This window comes from Malaya genurostris, chromosome 3 (genome assembly GCF_030247185.1).
Source record: "Malaya genurostris strain Urasoe2022 chromosome 3, Malgen_1.1, whole genome shotgun sequence".
NCBI lineage: Eukaryota > Metazoa > Arthropoda > Insecta > Diptera > Culicidae > Malaya > Malaya genurostris.
In genome coordinates this window covers 283830116-283849436 of record NC_080572.1, presented here as the reverse complement: position 1 = coordinate 283849436, position 19321 = coordinate 283830116, and the positions used below count along the sequence as shown (strand labels likewise).

General features: G+C 36.6%; 1 protein-coding gene across 1 annotated transcript in view; it reads right to left on the bottom strand.

Annotated features, from left to right (window-relative positions):
- Positions 1-19321, bottom strand: part of LOC131434363 (sodium-coupled monocarboxylate transporter 1) — a 211806-nt gene that overhangs the window by 136290 nt on the left and 56195 nt on the right. Inside the window, exons 6-8 of the mRNA XM_058601032.1 lie at positions 16003-16118; positions 2761-2924; positions 1989-2184 (exon numbers count right to left, since the gene is read on the bottom strand). Of these exons, the coding sequence (XP_058457015.1) occupies positions 1989-2184; positions 2761-2924; positions 16003-16118 (476 nt within the window). The remainder of the gene's footprint in view (positions 1-1988; positions 2185-2760; positions 2925-16002; positions 16119-19321) is intronic.

Sequence of the window (19321 nt, the reverse complement as noted above, 5' to 3'; positions counted from 1 at the left end):
ACTAATTGAGGAATTTTGGGCATTAGCGAAGGCACATCTTAGGAAACATGTCTCGGCAGCCGAAACCATTCAACAGTTCGAAAAAGATTGGAAAAAAGTGTCAAAACTTGTCGCCAAGAAGCCTGTACGGAATTTAATGAGGAACATTCGCAGCTAGTCTACAATGGCTAAGTAGCAAATGTTGAGAATAATTTTCTGTTGTTGTAGTCTAATATTAACAGTATATCGAATAAAATTTGAATATCTAACACTTGTGAATTATTTACAGCGAAATCATAGTGCGTCCATACTTTCTGGGACAGTCTTTAGTCCTTATAATTACCTAAATTAAAAGGATTTTTTCTTAGTCCCTTCCTCAAAATGAGAGCTAGAGTTAAAATGGCAACTTGATATAATGCGAATTATTTCATTTGACCATAAACAACGCATATGCAAAATTTTGATCAAATCAAAATATACAAAAATAGAATTTAACATAAAATCTGTCATTGACGATGGAATTGCTGACCAGAAAACTCGTTGTATCGATTTACCCCATTTTTTGCCTTTCTCATATCGAAAGACTATACAATCACTGTGTAAACCGACTTTTTAACCGAGGCCCGAAGGGCCGTATGTTATATACCATTCGACTCAGCTTGACGAACTGAGCAAATATCTGTGTGTGTTTATGTGACAAATAATGTCACTCGATTTTCTCAGAAACGGCGTGACCGACCGATCACAAACTTAGATTCAAACGAAAGGTCTTATAGTCCCATAGATCGTATTGAATTTTATCTTTATCCGACCTCCGGTTCCGGGATTACAAGAAAATATGTGCAAAGCTATTAGAAAATGCGCATTCAATTTTCTGGGAAATTTCCCAACCGATTTTTACAAACTAAGATGCAAATGAAAGGTTTTAAGATTATTCAAAAAGTCCTCGAAAAGTTTATCCAGATCCGGCTTCCGGTTCCGGTATTACAGTGAGATTAGTAAAAATTTTCAATTTCATGAGGATTTTTTCACAAGCGATTGCGAAACGAGGTGCACAATTTTTTTTAAAACGCACCCGCCTAGCACACAGCGTGCTTCGTTCAAATTCAACCTACAATACAGAAGCAGATCCAACACGATCTATCAGTATTGGACCATATTGCGTAGACAACCTCAGCAATTCAAGTACATATAATGGGAATGGTAGTACTAGCTCGATTAACCCGTTTTACCTCAATTTATTTCATAAATCGTATCGTAAGATGTGATAAATTAAAATCGTGTCATGTGATTGATTAAAATCGATTGATATTACGTAGAAAGCCCCAAAAAGTAGACTACGAATAGATTCAATGACCGCACCACTTATGTTAAATCATTTTACCCCGATAATGATAGGATAAACTGGAGTACCACGGTACCTATTTCTAATCTACTATTTAGGGCTAGTACTGTCATTTCCATGTACTTGGATCACTGAAGTTTTCCACGTAATATGGACCACTATTGATAGGTTGCACCGATTCTGCTTCAGAATTATAAAGCAGAATTAAACTTAAAATTAAGTTTGAACGAAAATTGAGGAAAAACAATGTTGCACGATTCATGGGATCATGGAAACTATCTGGTAGTTATTTTTGTGGCGTTGTATGTGTAACATAGAACTGTCTTGGTTTACCATAATTGGCCCAACAACCGATCAGCAGAACTTTTTTTTCTGTAAATTTATTCAAGAAAAAGATTTGGGATGCAACAGAATACAGTTATTTGGGATGTTGTTACAGAGATATGAAGCTAAATCATTAATTCTCATCTTCATGGATGCACTGATTTGTTATTGTTGTGTTCTGAATTTTTCCCATCATTTTCCCCAGAGCGAAAAAAAAAACATATGTATCGACTAAATGTTGTTAATCCATCTTCTTCTACATCGAACTTTCCCCCCCTCTAACACCCCGAAAACAATCAATCGTCGCACATATATAGAGATATACACTAGATGAACTTACCCCAAACTGGCGGCGAAGATGCCGGCGACAAAAATGCCCGTCATCGACTTGACATGACCGAGCACATCCATTACGAAGAACGGCACCAGCTGGTCCTTCTCGGTTATTTGACCCGATCGCAGGGGATCGCACCCGGTGTAGTGGGCAAAAGTCATCAGCCCGGTGTAGAAGTTAAACAGAAAAACCAACACCAGTCCTGAAATAGTTGTTACGTTTGACGGGACAGGAGACAGAGTAAAAAAAAGCAGAGGAAAGGTGAAAATCAAATAGAAATAGTCATCTCACACAATGGAATCAGTCAGTCAGTCAGTCAGTCCGTCCGTTAGCTTCGGATGCAGCGAGCATGAAAATAACAACATTTTTTGAGGGAGAAAAAGAACGTTCAAACATTTAATTATCTAGAGCAAATATTTCAGATCGCGCGAAAAAAAAGGGAATGCTACGTGTACGCAGACCCGCCGTCGGTCCCCTGAGCGCCGGTTGGTTGAGTGGAATATGAAAAAGCACTAGAAAATTTAACCGTTCGGATGCAGGGCAGTACGTGCCGTAAGCACTCAGTAAAATTTCACAGTTAGCGATGGATGAAAAAGTTTTCCAGGAAAAAGCAAACTATATTACTAACCCGCACGTTGGGTAAATGTTTTTGGAAATTTGGTCAAATTTATCACGATCACAAATCGAATTCTTCTATTTACTTATGCTCACTGCAACCGAAGCTCCCAATGTCCTCACACCGGAGGAGACACCAATCATATCGAGCTGGGAAACCTACCGATGATCGAAAGATAAATCGCTTTTTTTGCCTTGTCGAGCGATTTTAATGACATACATTTCTGAACTGCAGCTTGATTTGTGCAAAACAGCGACGTCCAATAGAAAAAGCCACCGATTACCACGGAGTACACGCTATGACGGGTTGTCGGATTGGTGCTGAGACTGGTTTTGACGTCGACATCGGGTTCGATTCCGAAGGGCGGGTGATTGGTAGTTGTCATGTCGTACATCACCGACGCGGGCGCGTTCCCAGGTTTTTTTTTTTTTTTGCATCGTTCCGGCGTTGCCGAGGTGCAGTTGACAGTGATCCAGAGTCGGCATTTCGATGTGCGAAATGCAAAACGGGATGCATCCGGAACGAGGTAAATTAGCATTAGAGAGAGTGGGTGGGTTAACGAAGAAAAAAAAAATTCCAGAGATTCCAGCACCATCATCAGCGTAGTCGCGTAAACATGTCGGAAAAATGCAACCATGCGGTTGATTGTACACGAATCCGAGAGCGTGTGAGCGGCAGTTGCGATCGTGATAACGGTGGCGAACGTTGCGACAGCCAGCGATCCACGGGATTTTCACGTAGTACACGTGTCGTAGGCGGGCGGTTTACGTTAGCATGCGTCAGGAACATGAAAAGAAATGGGGAAAAAATTCAAGTTAGATTTTTGTTCATTTTACAACACTACGACGACAACTAAGCTCCAAAACAATAGAATAAATCGAATCATATGTCAAATTCTATTTGTCATTTTAGCATTTTTGCAGTTAACTCCATCGGATGATGACAATTTGATGGAGAAGCATGGTTTTTCGAATGATTATTTTTAAATCCGTCCACATTTGTTTTTAAATCAGAAAAAATACAGCGTAATGTACTCATAAATGACTTATTTTTCATGTAAAATCTAGAGTGGTACCAAAATTGTAAGTGCGAGGTTTGTATTGTAAGGTGAGGTAAATAAAATGAAAATCAGAAGAACCACCCTAACTCCACAAATACTACCATAAAGGGTTAAAATTTTGGGAAAATCATCTTCAATATGAACCCAGTTTTTAAATGCTTCATCCTTTTGCATATGCAATCTTTATGATCAAAAGAGACAAGTTTGTCATTTTTACTCTAGCCTTATTTTTGAGAAGGAACTAAGCAAAAATCTCTTAGTTACATATGTTTCAGAAACGGTGGGTTCTAAACACAATGTAAAAAAATTTTGCACTGTGCACTGTGGTTTTTTTTTGTTTTTTTGCTATATTGTAGCTGAAGTCCAAGGTGAAATAAAATACTGTCGAGTTTCTAGAATGAAGAAAGAATATTTGAAAAAGTTACATATTTTCAAAATAAAGTAAATTTTAGAAAATAATGAAATTTTTTTCTTCATTTTTTAAGTTTTTGAAAGACAATCGAAAAAATCAAGGAAACTAACAAAAATTTCAAATTTTCGAAAAAGTATAACTCAAAAACAAAAGAAACATTCATCACCAATTTTTGGATATGTTATGAAAAAAATTTTTAGCTTTCAGAAAAAAAAATAAAATGATATGTCGCAAACCATGAAAACCTTTAAAAAGTTATAAAATTGACTTTTTCAAACAAAAAACTTCAGCTTTACAATATTCGCATATTTATTCTAAATACTATAGGCATTGACAACATATTCAAAAATTAGCAGAATCAACCGAGTGGTTCAAAAGTTATGATTTCTTAAAAAATGTATTTTTTCAAAGCAAATCGAAAATAACCCCAACAAGGAAATAATCATCCTAATGACAAAATAAAAAATCGGGTTTAATATTTTTGTATGGAGAACGATTCTTCCAAATATTACGAAATTCTGAGGATTCCTGTATCAGTTTCTCATGGAATTGCTGAATATGCGTATTTTCGGAATGAAGATAAGATTTGCCCCAATACCATGTTCAAAGTCGTTCTGTAATTCAAGACGGTGCACAGTGATTCGAATCAATAAAAACGTGGACATAAATCAGTAGCTGCCAAATCGTCCTTTTAATGCATATAGTTGCTTTTAAGAAATTATTTACAAATATATACCGCGTAATTTGATTCAATCCCTAATTGTTCATGGCCTACTTTGACAAAAATATAACAATAACTTTTTTTCTGAAGAGATAGAATTTGTTTTTCTTCTACAAAGTTTTATAACTATTTAAAATAATTTACTTTGTCAAATATACCAAAAGGCTAGGTCGCACCGTTTCGGATATACAAAGCGTTTTTATGGCAACCCCCTTTAAATCAGTTTTTTAATTATAACTTGTTTCGAGTTATTTTTTTATGTGTACTTTCTTTGGAATAATTGAAGAAAATAAAAATCCTATATTTTTGTTGAAGGTAGTGCATAGGTTTGTTGTTTCCTGACAAAGTTATACAACATTTTACCTTTTTTTACATATCATAAAACCTTTCACCGAAGCGAAATATGCAACTTTATGCAGCTGATATGCCCAATACTATAAAAAAAATTCTAAGTGGAACTCGATGGAACTTTTTTTTAGGCCATTTCAAAGTTAGTTTTAGTTATTGAATTTTGACAGCCCCCTTAAAACTAGTTTTCTAATTATAACTTGTTTTAATATTTTTTTCCTTACCTTGTTGGGAATAGTTGTAGAAAACATAAAATCCCATAATTTTGTAGAAGATAATGCATAGGTTTATTCTTTTCTGGAAAAGTTATACACCATTTGACCTATTTTTATCTAGGAAACCTTGTACCGAAGCGAAATATGCAATTTTCCAATGAGAATATCCTGAGTACTATTCGTGTGACTCATTTTCATTATGGTCGTGTTGAAACCATGACTGATTAAGAAACGGGGGGGTGTCACGCGTCTGCTATTACTGTAACTCACTTTTGCAGTGAGCGTAGAGATGGACAATTCGTTCCTGAGCAATTCCAGTGAATCGAATCTTTAAAAAGAGCTGATAGCTCACAGCTCTTTTTAAAAGAACCGCAGCTCACCAGTTCACCGCACTGGTAAGCAGGGATGCCAGGTTCACAAATTAATCTGTGTTCCACAGATTTTCAACCTTTTGCACAGATTTAAAAAATGGCACAGATTTCTGAAAATGGTCACAGATTTACACAAATTCTGAAATCGATCATAGATTTTTAAAATTGATCACAGTTTAGCATCAAAAATTACAGAGCGGTAGAAAATAGTGAGTCCTTTTTTTTGCTTACCAAAATGATTCCGATCAGCTATTATGGAAACGGGGAAACGTGCACAGGCTTGATCACAGAATTTTGAAAAAATGACCTGGCATCCCTGCTGGTAAGGTGGAAACAAGCTACGAGTTGAACGGATCTTCGTCTCTTGAAGAGAGAGAGTTATAAATGAGAAGAAATGTGGGCATGAGCTCTTGTCAGTTCTTCAAAATGTGCGTCTATCCTTCTTTAACAGATTGAATGAGCCATTGTAAATAAAAAATCTTACCTCTCACTCAGTAGGCTAAGGTACATTCAGGGATGCCACTTTTGCAGATATTCTCAAATGTGACATAATAATGAAAGATGATTAGTACGACCGTACAAATATTTTGCATTAATTATGGTTTCGGCTTTAGCGGTCTGTTAAATAAGAACGGCTGTTATATACTGCCCGACGTTTCGACCACTGGTTATGGTCTTTTTCAAGGGAAATATCTAATCGTTCCTCGTCTAAAAATCGTATGCCCACGAACGGTTGTTTACATAATAACAAAGCTTCTTTCGTCACTTTTGTTGCACTAATAACGTTTGTTTTGAACATTAGCCTGTTTTACCACTATGCACTACCTAACGTCACTTTCAAAGATGGTGGGTAAATGATGGGTGGGTAATTTACCCACCATCTTTGAAAGTGACGTTAAGTAGTGCATAGTGGTAAAACAGGCTAATGTTCAAAACAAACGTTATTAGTGCAACAAAAGTGACGAAAGAAGCTTTGTTATTATGTAAACAACCGTTCGTGGGCATACGATTTATAGACGAGGAACGATAAGATATTTCCCTTGAAAAAGACCATAACCAGTGGTCGAAACGCCGGGCAGTATATAACAGCCGTTCTTATTTAACAGACCGCTAAAGCCGAAACCATAATTAATGACATAATAATAATTCGCAGAAAATTTAGTTCGCATAGCATTGTTTTTTGTGCATCAATGATTTCGATCATGCATATGAAATAAAAACAGAGTAAGAAAAACGGCACAAAAAAACGGCGCTCAAAACAAACCTTCAGTTCAATTTAAATGAGCTGATGAGCTGATACATTGAATCGATTCCCTTTAGTGAGCTGATCGGTTCGGAGCTGCTCACCGGTATGAGCTGTTTCGCACATCTCTAAGTGAGCGTCGCACGATCAACATATCGTCTTGAAAAACGTGTTGCTTTGCAATAAGCCAATTTATTTACACGTTTAAAAATGAAATCTCTTCGTAAAGGTTTGTACTCTTACAATACTTTTTCATATTTTGTTTGGAAAACATTTTTCCATTATATATCTCAATAAATAATTTTTTTACATTATTTATATCTTCAGCAAAAATATTTCAAATGTTTTTTTTTTCTTCAAAATGAGATAGAAAACAAAACTTTTTTGTGAAAAAATAAATATTTTTATTCGAAATTGGTACTACCCCTTTAACAAAAATCAAGGTGCCACTTTCAAAAGAAGCGTAATATAATCTTGTAAAACTTCTTTGAAGACACGTTAACTCTTAAAAATCAGTGAAAGTCAGTACAGACTTTTGACCGTCTTTTTCCAGTTTTGGACCACTGTGCGGTGTACGCCAATTATTTTTTATTTTTTGAAAATCCTTACAATTATTTATTACGAAACAGATTTGATCATAAAAATCCGAAAATCTTGATAATCTGTTTTTCGGAACGATAATAACGATATTTCTTGATAATCTGTTTTTCGGAACGGATTTCATAATTAAAACCTGTTTTAATCCACCTAGTGGTGTAATGATGCCTTTCACATATCTTTCATAGTCTCATATATAAATGTGTGGATTTTCGCAAAATAATTTTGTTTGATTCTTGAAAAACAAAAAGTTTTATCCAACAACTAGTATAACCTACAGACTTGCAGGTACTTCCGAAATCGGAATCCTGGAAGTCGGTTCGAGAAAAGTGACTGGGATCCATTTTTGAGTCCGGGAATCAAAAAAGCAGACATCAATTTGATTGGCCATCTACTGACAATGACTATCGATTGGAATAGTTTTGAGGCAAGTTTAGACATTAGTTTACGTGTCTTACTTATCGCTCTTAGTAACGGTATACATATTTTAATAATCTTCACCCTGCAATTTCGCAACCGGATTTCGGATCCGGATGAAATTCAGGAATTCAATATGGAACCTTTCATTTGAACAAATATTCATTTGTGAAAATCGGTCAAACCATCGCTGAGAAAACTGAGTGAGATCCATTTTGGAATATATGACCACTATTTCCGATGATTCTGGAATCGGATACCGGGAATCAGGATAGCCAGAATCGGTTTATTTTATTTGTCCACTGATAATTGCTACCGATTGGAACAGTCACGAGCAGTGTTGGTGATTGCCGAAAATTCGACAGAAGCTGCTCGATATTCATCAATATTGTATACAACATTTTCAATCCGGTAGAAGATGCTACAAGAACTCGAGTCTCTCAATGCATGAACCGCAAGAGAATTTTTCTACATTTCTTCGCTCCACTTCATACTCTGAGTATTTCACGGCCCTTAAAAAATTACAGTCTGATAATAACTGGTGATGTGTGGAATTTACCAAGAGAGAATCGCAAGTTGACAATTATCGCAGAAAATCGAATCGATGATTCGACTTGATGATTCTCATACTAGATTGCAATATTTCAAAACACTTGTGTGGAGCATTCACATACATTTTCATATGCACAACTTATACAAAGGTTGTATGCACATAATTGAAAATAAGCGGCAATAGTAAAATGATTCTATCGCAATTATCGACTGCCCGTATAGAATCGGATCCCGAAACAAGAGTAATCTACCGTTTGTTGCTTCAGAGAGAATCCCCATAGCAGTGAGCTAACATTTGATTCTCAGACAGGTCATCGAGAGAAATTCGCTCTCGCACTTGTGTCTATTCTATGTTCAATGAACCATGCCGGTTTTTTGTTGCTGCGATGATATCCGTCTCTCTTTGAAGTCACTGATTGAATCGTGTGAAGAGTTGCTAGTGAGTGTTTTGGTATATGACACTCGGCCCTCCGGGCCTCGGTTCAAAAGTCGGGTTTCACAGTGATAACATAACCTTTCTATATGAGAAAGGCAAACACGGTGTTTGAGGCCGTCTAGAAATCCAAGACGGTGTTTTCCAGATTATTGATATTTTTTGAAAACCAGGTACCAGGAGGATAGGTACCACAACAAAAAAAAACGATATTTGGGGTCGTTCCAAAATCCTAGAAGACGACTTCTGGTTTATTGATGACATTGATCTAAATTTCTGATGAACTTTTTCTTCCGGATCAGCTCTGCTTACAACGCCTACGGGCTTTCGTTCAATGATTTACCAAACAGAAGCAACTCGGAATTGTTATTTATATTGTTTTTGGGTTAAAATATCCCATAATGGAAATTATCAAACAACTCGAAATTGGCAGTTTTCCGACATTGGAACATCGTTTCGGGGAATCCGCTGTCGTTTTGCTGTGTCTCAGTTGTTGAGTTGCGATTGAAGGTTGTCGTGATAGGCAGCTGGTCTGGTCGGATCTGTCGCATGCCTAAATATACTGAGCCGAGTTGAAGTGGTCCTACTTTAACGAAACCTCCAACATTAGGCATTGGGCCAGCATTGAGCATGTCTCCTAAATTCCGTCATTAGAGCAATTTGCATTTATCATAGTCAGACCAATTAAGCTGATGTTTATTTTATTGAACGCCTAGCTGACACGAAACAGTACTATGTATGAATTTGGCCCCGAAGAACCTGGCAGCTGTTCGTTCGTGGATTCCGTTCCGTTGCGAGACCGTTGCGGGTTTCCAGAAAACTATGGAAATACGTAAAATGCAAACCACAAATATTTGCATTTTCTCGAACTGCAGCTCCTCACAAAAACCAGAAGGGCCAAGTTTTAATTACTAATATTCTTCGCTAAAATGGCATGTCAAGTGTTTTTACGATGCCATGAACCCGTCAGCAAACGGGCCAAATGCTATCTCGATTTTCCACTTTCTCCGAAACGGTTCTTTGACATGAAAGTTACTGAGCTTAGTTTGGGTATGTTCAGCAAATTAAGTCACCGATGAAAAGCGATGGCAGCAAGGTGACTATACTCATCAAAAGTTGTGCTTTGCTCCGATGGCAAACAGTCTCTGTCGATGGTTTCGTAAGAGGATTTTCAGCCGTTTATACACTGTAAAGCGAAAATTCCCGGTTCTCATATGGTTCATAATTTTATTATCTGTTGAGTGGGTAAATGAAGTTGATGTGTTTCCATAACGAAACCGGATTTTCGATGGCTTCCAAGTTTTACAAATTAGATGCAATCATTTTCTCTGTGTAAAACTAACGAAATTTCGATTTGTTGCGGTAACATTTGTGCGTCCGGTGCTGTGTCGCCATAGCGCTCCTGTCGAGAGTCGACTGCTGGCACTAATTTGGCAGGAAAATGCTTACTTTGTTAACTTTATTAGTTGTAAATTGTATATAACGGAATAAGACTCCGTGCAACATTGTTTGTTATTAGTTTGTTCTAGTAATGCTCAGTTTTCTTTCTGCTCAAAGTGTTTCATTTGGAATCATTTTTTATCTGTTTTTGGCTATATGTATGCACAAAAATGGTAAATTTCTCAGTGTTAAAATGAAAATCATTCGAACTGCTAATGCAACACTGAATCGAAAATGTAACGAAAAAATAAAATATGGAAAGCTAAGAGTGTTGCAAAAGAAAACTTGCTAGTAATCAATGTTGTCAATAGAATAGAAAAAGTCCCGTTTAAATTTTAGTTTAAAAAGGCGGGTGGGTAATGTCAAAGAGAAAACTGGATGACATGAAATCGAATAAAGCTGACATGTTTTGCCTTTCTCATATAGAAAGACTATGCAATCACTGTGAAGACCGACTTTTGAACGGAGGCCTACTAGTCCCCGGTTTCTGGTTTCGAAAGCACCGATAAAAGTGAAGTAAAGCTCCAAAAATGGGATTCACTTCGATTTTTCAGCAATAGTTAAACCGGTTTTCACAAATTTCGATTCAAATTGAAGCTCTCATTGTCGTAACAAATACTGAACAATTTCATCCAGATCCGACTGACGCTTCCGAAATTATAAGGCGATGAGTGTCAAAACATTCAAACCGTCATATAAAATGACGACAAAATTGGTACGCATCGGAACACAATGGTACGGAAGAAGAAAATACCGCCGCCTTTGCGAACGAAGCACACAACTTGCTTCGTCAATTTCGTATAGCGTGCAGGATTGCCATATCTAAATCTATATTCTAAATCTGTATTGAAAAGCTGTATATGAAAAATAATAGAAAAACGTCATCGAATCTGAAAATGATTACTTTTTGTTTAGAGCTAGCGTTTATTGTAATATAACTGGAAATCATTTCTTTTCACTATCTTACATTATGGTTAAGCCCACCATCTTTTCATCTTATCAAAAGAAATTTCATCTTATTATTTTTTTTTTGAGATGGCTTGACCGATTTTTACATACTTATGCTCAGTTTCGTTGCTATTTTAATTTATACCTAAAGAAAGTTTCTAGTTTTATTCAAGCTAGAAATTTTGCTTGAGACAATCTTCCAGTGGTTTTTTTTTTGAAAATATAAGTATTATAAGAAAAGCATCATTGCACCACTAGGTGAGTAAATAAGAATAAAAAGATGTAAGTTTGCTCTTATTTAACATTGAATTTAACCAAACTCTAGATTATTTTCTAATAAATTTTCAAGTTTACAGTCGGGAAGTTACGCGTGAAAAAAACGCGTAACCTCGGAAATCCGCGTTAAAAAACCGCAATACTATAGAACTAATTTATTGTTACCAAACGTCTTCAAAAATTCATAAAATATTGAAATCTAGTGTTATGTCGACTAAAATTTGTCTGATGAAAATGGTTACAAAGTCAGTATTCAGAGTATTGTCCATCTCAAGCCAATACAATTTCCTATCTTTCTGTCAATTCCCGGATGTCCTTTTCAAAAAACCTTTCGATTGAATCTGAATTGGAGTAGTGCTGGTCAACCAGGCCAAGCTGCATCGACTGAAACAAAAAGCAATCGGAAAGAGCAATGTCTGGATTATAAGGCAGTAGCGATAGGACTTCCTAAATTACAATCAACCATACGTCTCCATTCAAGTTGTATTAGAACGATAGAAAATCAAACATCAAGTTCTTCCGCATTAAATAAAGTACAAAACCAAAATACTTTAACCTGATCAAATTTATTCATTTAATACTAAAAAATCCTGAGTTGTACCAAAATCGTAAATAAAAAAATATATGATAGAAACTACATCAAAATTTTTGAAAAAGTGATTGCAAACTTTTCCGGTAACATTTGAAACATTCCTGATGTTTTTCAAATTAGGGTGGAAAACTGTCCTCAGTCCAAGCTTTTTGAAATGTGCTATAGCAATGTGAATTCTCCTTGCAAGCAGATTGTACATGCTTAAACGGCAGCAACCGTAAATTACAATGTACGGCACCATAAAACCTTGCATTTCAGTTTAAGATTATGAAAATTGGTTCAGCCGTCTCTGAGAAGAAGGTGAGTAAGTTTCATTTTGGATTATGTTTTTGGCCACTATTTCCGATACTGTAAACGGAATCCGGGTATAAGTATAAACGAAGTCAGTTCTAAAGGAAAAAAAACTCTTCTTAATTTCCCTAGTGGTGTGATAATGCATTCCCTTAGTCATTAAAATAGTTTCATTTAAAAACTTTTTTTTTCGTAAGCATACTTTCTGACACAAATTTAGTAAGAATTTCAATACAAATTCATTCAGATTGTTTCGGTTACTTCAGAATAGCGAAACTCAACGCTTACGTCGCCTATTCAACAACATTCTCGAATTAAGAATATCAGCAATAATACATTTGAACTTGATCATTGGTTACTTTGTTGAAATCGATCACGCCATCTCTGAGAAAAATGAGGAAGTTGTTTGAAATATAGATTTTCACACTAATTACCCTGTAATTCTGGAATCGGAAGTTGGGTACGAACAAAATTCAGGAACTTTGGGTGAGGCTACAAGACCATTCATTTGAATCTTAGTTCATGAAAATCGGTTCAGTCATTTTCGAGGAAAATGGGTGCAAAAACATGTTGGAAGCGTCATTCCAAGGCAATTTCACCATGGAACAGCCTCTATACGACCACAAAGTTACAGTTTTGTGTGGTGTTTGGGCAGATTTGGTGATTGGAGCAGAACAAAGTCTTGGCATTACATTCCTTTTGTGGAATTTGGCCTTTCTGTTTCAACAGACTTCGCAGCCGATTCTTAGTGCACAGAATCATTGCATGGCTAGTACTATGGATCCTACTGACACTAAGAATCCTTCCAGGTCGGGGCTCGAACATACGACTACTGGCTTGTAAGACCAGCGTCCTATGCATTGAACCGCCAACCCGGATGATTGGAGCAACTGAAACTGTTAACGGCGATCGATACCGAGTTCGTCAAAATGGTTTGAATGGCTACTGGTTTCAACAGGACGGTGCAACATGCCGTACAGCTTGACGAGTCAGATCACCCGATTTGACTCCACCAGACTTTTTTTGTGCTGCTATTTGAAATCCAAGGTATACGCCGATAAACCAAGAACCAACTCAACTCAAAGACAACAAACGACTTAAAATCGCCGCCATATCGACCGATTGGGCAAAACGATGGAAAATGCTTGTAAAAGGGCACATTTTGTACTTAAGATCAAAGGTGGCCATTTACGTGATATCACTTTCAAAAAATAATTGGAACATATTGTCTTGAACCACAATAAATTATAATCAAATTGAAAATAAATAAAAATGTTCGTAAATAAAATAGATTAGCTTTGAGCTTAATTTAGAAGATTAATTACATGTTTTAAAGCCCTCATTGCCTTATAATACTGGAACCGGCAGTCGGATTCGGATAAATTTCCAAATTTCAAAATACTCTAAGAACTTTCATTTGAAGCTAAGTTTGTGGAATTCGGATCAGCTATCTTTGAGAAATTCAAGTGAGTTCCATTCTAGAGCGGTTGACCACTGCTTCCGCTACTACCGCAACCGGAAACTGAGGACAAGTATAACTGAAATGAGATTATTTTGACCATCTTCTAACAAGATCTACGAATGAAACTGCAGCTCTTCATATGGTTATTAAAGAAATAAAAAATTTTACTATAGTCACCCTGTAAGTCTGGAACCAGAAGTCGTATCGAAATAAAACACAGGAATTTTGTTTGTTATCTAATGGCCTTTCATTTAAATTTAAGTTTGTGGAAAATCGGTTCGGTCACCTTCAAGGCAAATTAGTGCACATCTTTTTTATACATATTTTTATACATATACTGCGACAGCGCGATTTGAATCGAGGAACTTTAGATCAAGAAGTATATCGGTTCATCGACTGAACCACAGAAGCACACATCTTTTTGATGAATAATTGATAAATATGAAATGGTTTGGCAGCCTTGCTGAGCCGAGCTTATTTCTCTCTCATGTTTCGTTACGTTACCAGGAAACTGAAGCAGAAAAAATGGCGCGTGCATAGAAATCGACTTACCTTCACAAAAATAACATTCACTTCATTTTTATCGCGACAACACATATGTTTTTATGCACTAATCGCATCTAAATTAAATTATCTAGACATTGTCAGGATAAATTTTTGATCCATGCTTTTGAAGGCAAAATATTCAATGAACAAGTTGAAAGACGGCTTTTTTTCAGCTACGCAATTCTTCCTTCAGAAAAAAGACTTTCTCGACTGCTAAAGTCAATGAATCATTACGAAACTTTCACAGAACAGTCTAAACTAATTTTTTGAGAGATTGTCAGTTGGGTATTTTTTTATATTCGTCACCGTTTCTGAGAAAATCAGATTTGAAGCGTTAAAAATCGCTCTCTAAAACACCCTAAAACACACTGGTCTCAGATCTTAATGTGTATTACCAGTCAAGCAGATGTGTGTTTCTGTGGCTCAGTCGATTAACGGACATACTTTGTGATCCAATGATCCTCGATTCAAGTCACCGCTGACGTTATCAGTACTTTTTTTATTTCAATAAATTCCATGTACATGTTCCATTTATGTGCATCTTATAAGATGTAAATTCACAAGGTTTTTTCAAAGTGTTTAATTTATCTATATAAGAAATGCGAAAAGACTTCACAAATCAAGGTTTCGGGTGTACCATATTTTTACGTTTGCTACAGCAATCGTAAATTTTATTCCATGCACTATATATTATTCAATTTCAGTTACGTAGCCAAATCATCGATTTTTGGGGTTCACTTTTCTTTACGTTTCGTCTTGAATTAATGTAATCCTAATATTTTTATTACCAATTTTCCTTAGAATCTCGTTTGGTTTGGATAGTGTTTTGATTCCTATTGCAACCTTCAGCCAGTAGCAACAATCTGTTCTATACCTAGAGTGCCATTCAATCCAAAGGGCTGAATAAATGTTTTTTTATATATTGGTAAAATTCACATAGGTCATCGGCGAACATATATCCTCGATTGCCCTTTGTTAACCAATAAAAAAAAGCATCAATCACCAAAACGTGAACCCGCACAGATGACGACAATGTTAATAATTAATATTTATGGGCGTCTGCCCTGAAAAAATTGGAAGGGCAACCGCTTTTCCGCATGGTCGTACTGAGAAAGGAAAAAGAAAGATAAAAAAAAATAACATGACATATAAAAGAATGTCTTCCAGTCCCACAACCTCAGGAGCTGCGGAATATGAAGACGCCGAAAAACAACTGCCTGAATAAAACATGAACTGTAACAAAGATCGGATTGTGCGTGAGTCGTCTTTGGTTAGGACGAAAAAAAATTTTTTTTTCTTGTCCCGGCATTCTTGACGAAACCAGAAGGCAATTCGTAAACAATTATTGAAAAAAAGGCCCCCACAAAAAAACCCAAACAAAGGAAAATAGATTCATTACTCCCGGAAAGCGGAGAGGATCCGTCTGAGCGGAAATCTGAAACAAATTGAAAAAAGGGTTTTAATTAAATGGAAAACCTACTTGAGCAACTCGATCCGACCGTTTTCCTGGGCACGTGTGAAAACCTCTACTGGACCGCCCGTGTAATACCAGCCGAAGGCGACCACCAGAACCAGTGAAAGAGCCAGGATACAGGCCTGCGAGAAAAAAAACGAAAACGAAAACTTACTGTTAGTTGAATTCGGTTACGTATTTAGGTTTAACACAATTTCACGAAATTTCCAGAACAGGCTGCTCGAAGACAATCGATCATTCGCAAAATATAGAGCAAACCCTTGCATCGTCATTATCATCATCATCATCATCGTCGTCGTCGTCGCTTTACATGGCAGTAAAATTCAACAGATTCAATTTCGTCTGATAAAACACCATCTGTTGCTACACAACTATACTGCAACTGATTGCGTGAACATCAGTCAAGACACTGTTTTCATTTTTCACCAGCCCAACTGCAGTTAAGCCCGACCACATCTACAAATGGAAATCAGATTCCCCGGCCACGCCAATATGGAGAATTGAAACACGTGCTCTTGCGGATAATTCATGCAATCAGTGAACCATGTCACTGACGATCCGCTGTTTCCTGTCAGGCACCAGGTGAAACCACTGCTGGCACTGCTCTCACCTTAATTCAGCCGTTGATGAAAATGAAGACGAAGGTCACAAATTTGACAGTTTTGGAATAATTTCAAATAAATAATCTTCATGCTCAGGTCCTCAGATGAAACACATGCCGGGGTCAACACATTTTACCACCCTCGGATTCACCCAAAAATCCGGCATCCATTCGACGAAAGAACCCGACTGTCAAACATTAGCACGAAGCAAGCGTTTTCCCGAAGAAAAACCGCCTGGCTAAATGTTCAGCCCGGCGGTGCCGGAAGGAAAAAGGACATCTGTTGGATCTCTCTCTGTCTTGGGTGACGGGCGACGGTTTCGATTCCATCTCCATGGTGGCCATCTCTCCGTGCAGGGTAAAGGTAAAGTAAATCTACATAATAAATTTACATTAGTCGTATTTATTTTGTTCCTTCCCTTTGTGACCACCCCCCCCCCCCCCCCCTCCCCTCGTAATAAACTGGCAGCCGCGTCTCCCCGTTGGCATCAAAACCCACTTGAACGCAGCGCGCCGCTTTGCCTCCGGTAGGGTAAGTAGGCCAGTTACGGAACCGGTTGGACATGCAACGAACGATAATTTGGCATTTAATGTCGTTTTCGCTTGATGCCAAACCTTACCCAGTTTCCACCCTAACTGTTGTCAAACGCTTTAAACCTAGCTTCAACATTTTTGAACTGAGAATCGAGTCAGTTTCGAACCCGGTTTTTATATCAGGTTTGCTCAGATCCTTGTTGCTAAGTGCTAAACCAATACAGTTTCGTTATAAAAGTTTGTTTCATGAAACTACCCTAGGTCAGTTTCAGTTTTCTCAAGAATGTTTTAATTTTGTAAATTGATTATTGAAATTCCTAAAACATAAAACGGAAATCCTTCCTTTAAATTCTAAAATTATTCTTTCGGTTTTGATCTTTCGGATATTTTTACTCTACAACTCACACCAAAGAAACTATAAAAAAAATCTATTTTTGTAAAATTAGAAATAATGGAAAAAAGATTTTCGGATGTTGGTAAAACACTGCTTTTTAATGAAAAAAATATTGTCCAAGTAAAGAAATGGCTTCATATGAACTATTCGTGCACAAATAGGCTGAAGCCTACCCGGCCTAAACGCATTATTCGAACTCTGCCTCAAGTAAATCAACTATTATTGACTGATTTCAAACGTCGTGGTTGTGGAAACACTGATGACCTCCAACTGGTCGTCCAAATGAGACTGTTGTTTCGGGAAACCGTATCTAAAGTTCATTCCATCGTTAAGAAAAATCTAAAAAGTGAAGCTGGTGGTGATAGCTGACATCATGAAGATTTCAAAAAGAAACGTATTCACACTTGATATCGATCGGTAGGATGGTGAAATTCCATTAATTGAAATTCGAATTACTACCGCATCCACCTTATTCATCAGTATTAGCCCCAAGAGACTGCTTTCAATTTTCCGATTTAAAAAAAAACCGTGTTTCTTGGAAAGAGATTTGCATCGAACGATGAACGGTTTTTGGACCGAGACTGAAGCAATTTTGGAGGCTAATGAGGAAACGTGAGATAAAAGTGGTGCAGAAATATTAAAACGCTGTTGAAACAATTGTATTGCTCTTCGAGGAGAATACATCGTTGAATGAAATCAAAATTGAAAACAAAAGTTTTCTTTGTCAGACTGAGGACATTCTGGCCGACTTATTACTACACATGAAGTCACACAAGTTTACTAACGTTTCGTCGTCCTTAAAAATGCATCTTTGTGTTTTGGCTTTCGGATTCTGTTTTAATGCCACCAAATTCAAATGGCTCCATGTTAGTGGTATTTCTGCTTGATTTTTTATTAATTTTTGGTAATTGTTCAAAGTGAAAACTACGATATTTCACTAAAAAATTCGTCATATTGTACCTGTAGAACCTTCCCAAAGTAAAAAAACAACGAAAAGGAAAACGTTGGTGTCTGGATTTTTACATGTAGAAAGTGTATGCATAATTTGAAGAAAATTGTGACAGTAGTTTTCGAATGACGATGGACACGGACTTTCAAAAACTGCTTTCGAGAAAAACGCGTTTGACTTTTTTTGTTTATAAAATCAATGGAGGCCGTAGTGTCTAATATTTTCAAAAAATCATATATTTTCTTTTATAATATGTTATAATAGAAACATTTCAAGAATGTTTTGCAAAGTTTTTAAGTCAATCGAAGCAGAAATCTTGGCCTGTGTGCCGAGCTCTTACTTCTTCGCAGTATCAGATAAGCAAAGATAAAGGCCCATAACTAGCTGAGTTCTGTTCCGATAGACTTGAAAATTTCACAGAATATTCTTGAAGTGTTTTACTATAAGAAAATGCAAAGAAAAAAATAAATGATTTTTCAAAAGTGTTAGAAAGAAAGAAGTGGAAGTTATGAACCTTTATATATGGCTATCTCATTCTACGAAGAAGCTAGATCTCGGCGCACAGGCCCAAGATTTCTACTTCGATTGACTTCAAAACTTGACAAACATTCTTAAAATGTTCCATTATAATAAATTATAAAAGAAAAAAAAATTATTTTTTGAAAATATTAGATCCTATGGGGTCCCTGGAGTAATTAATTGTTTACATTGATTTTATAGACAAAAACACGGAAAAGCAGGTTTTGAAAGTCCGTGTCCATCGTCATTCAAAAACTACTGCACCAATTTTTTTCAAATTTTGCACACACTTTCTGCATATAAAAAACCAGACCCCAACATTTTCCTA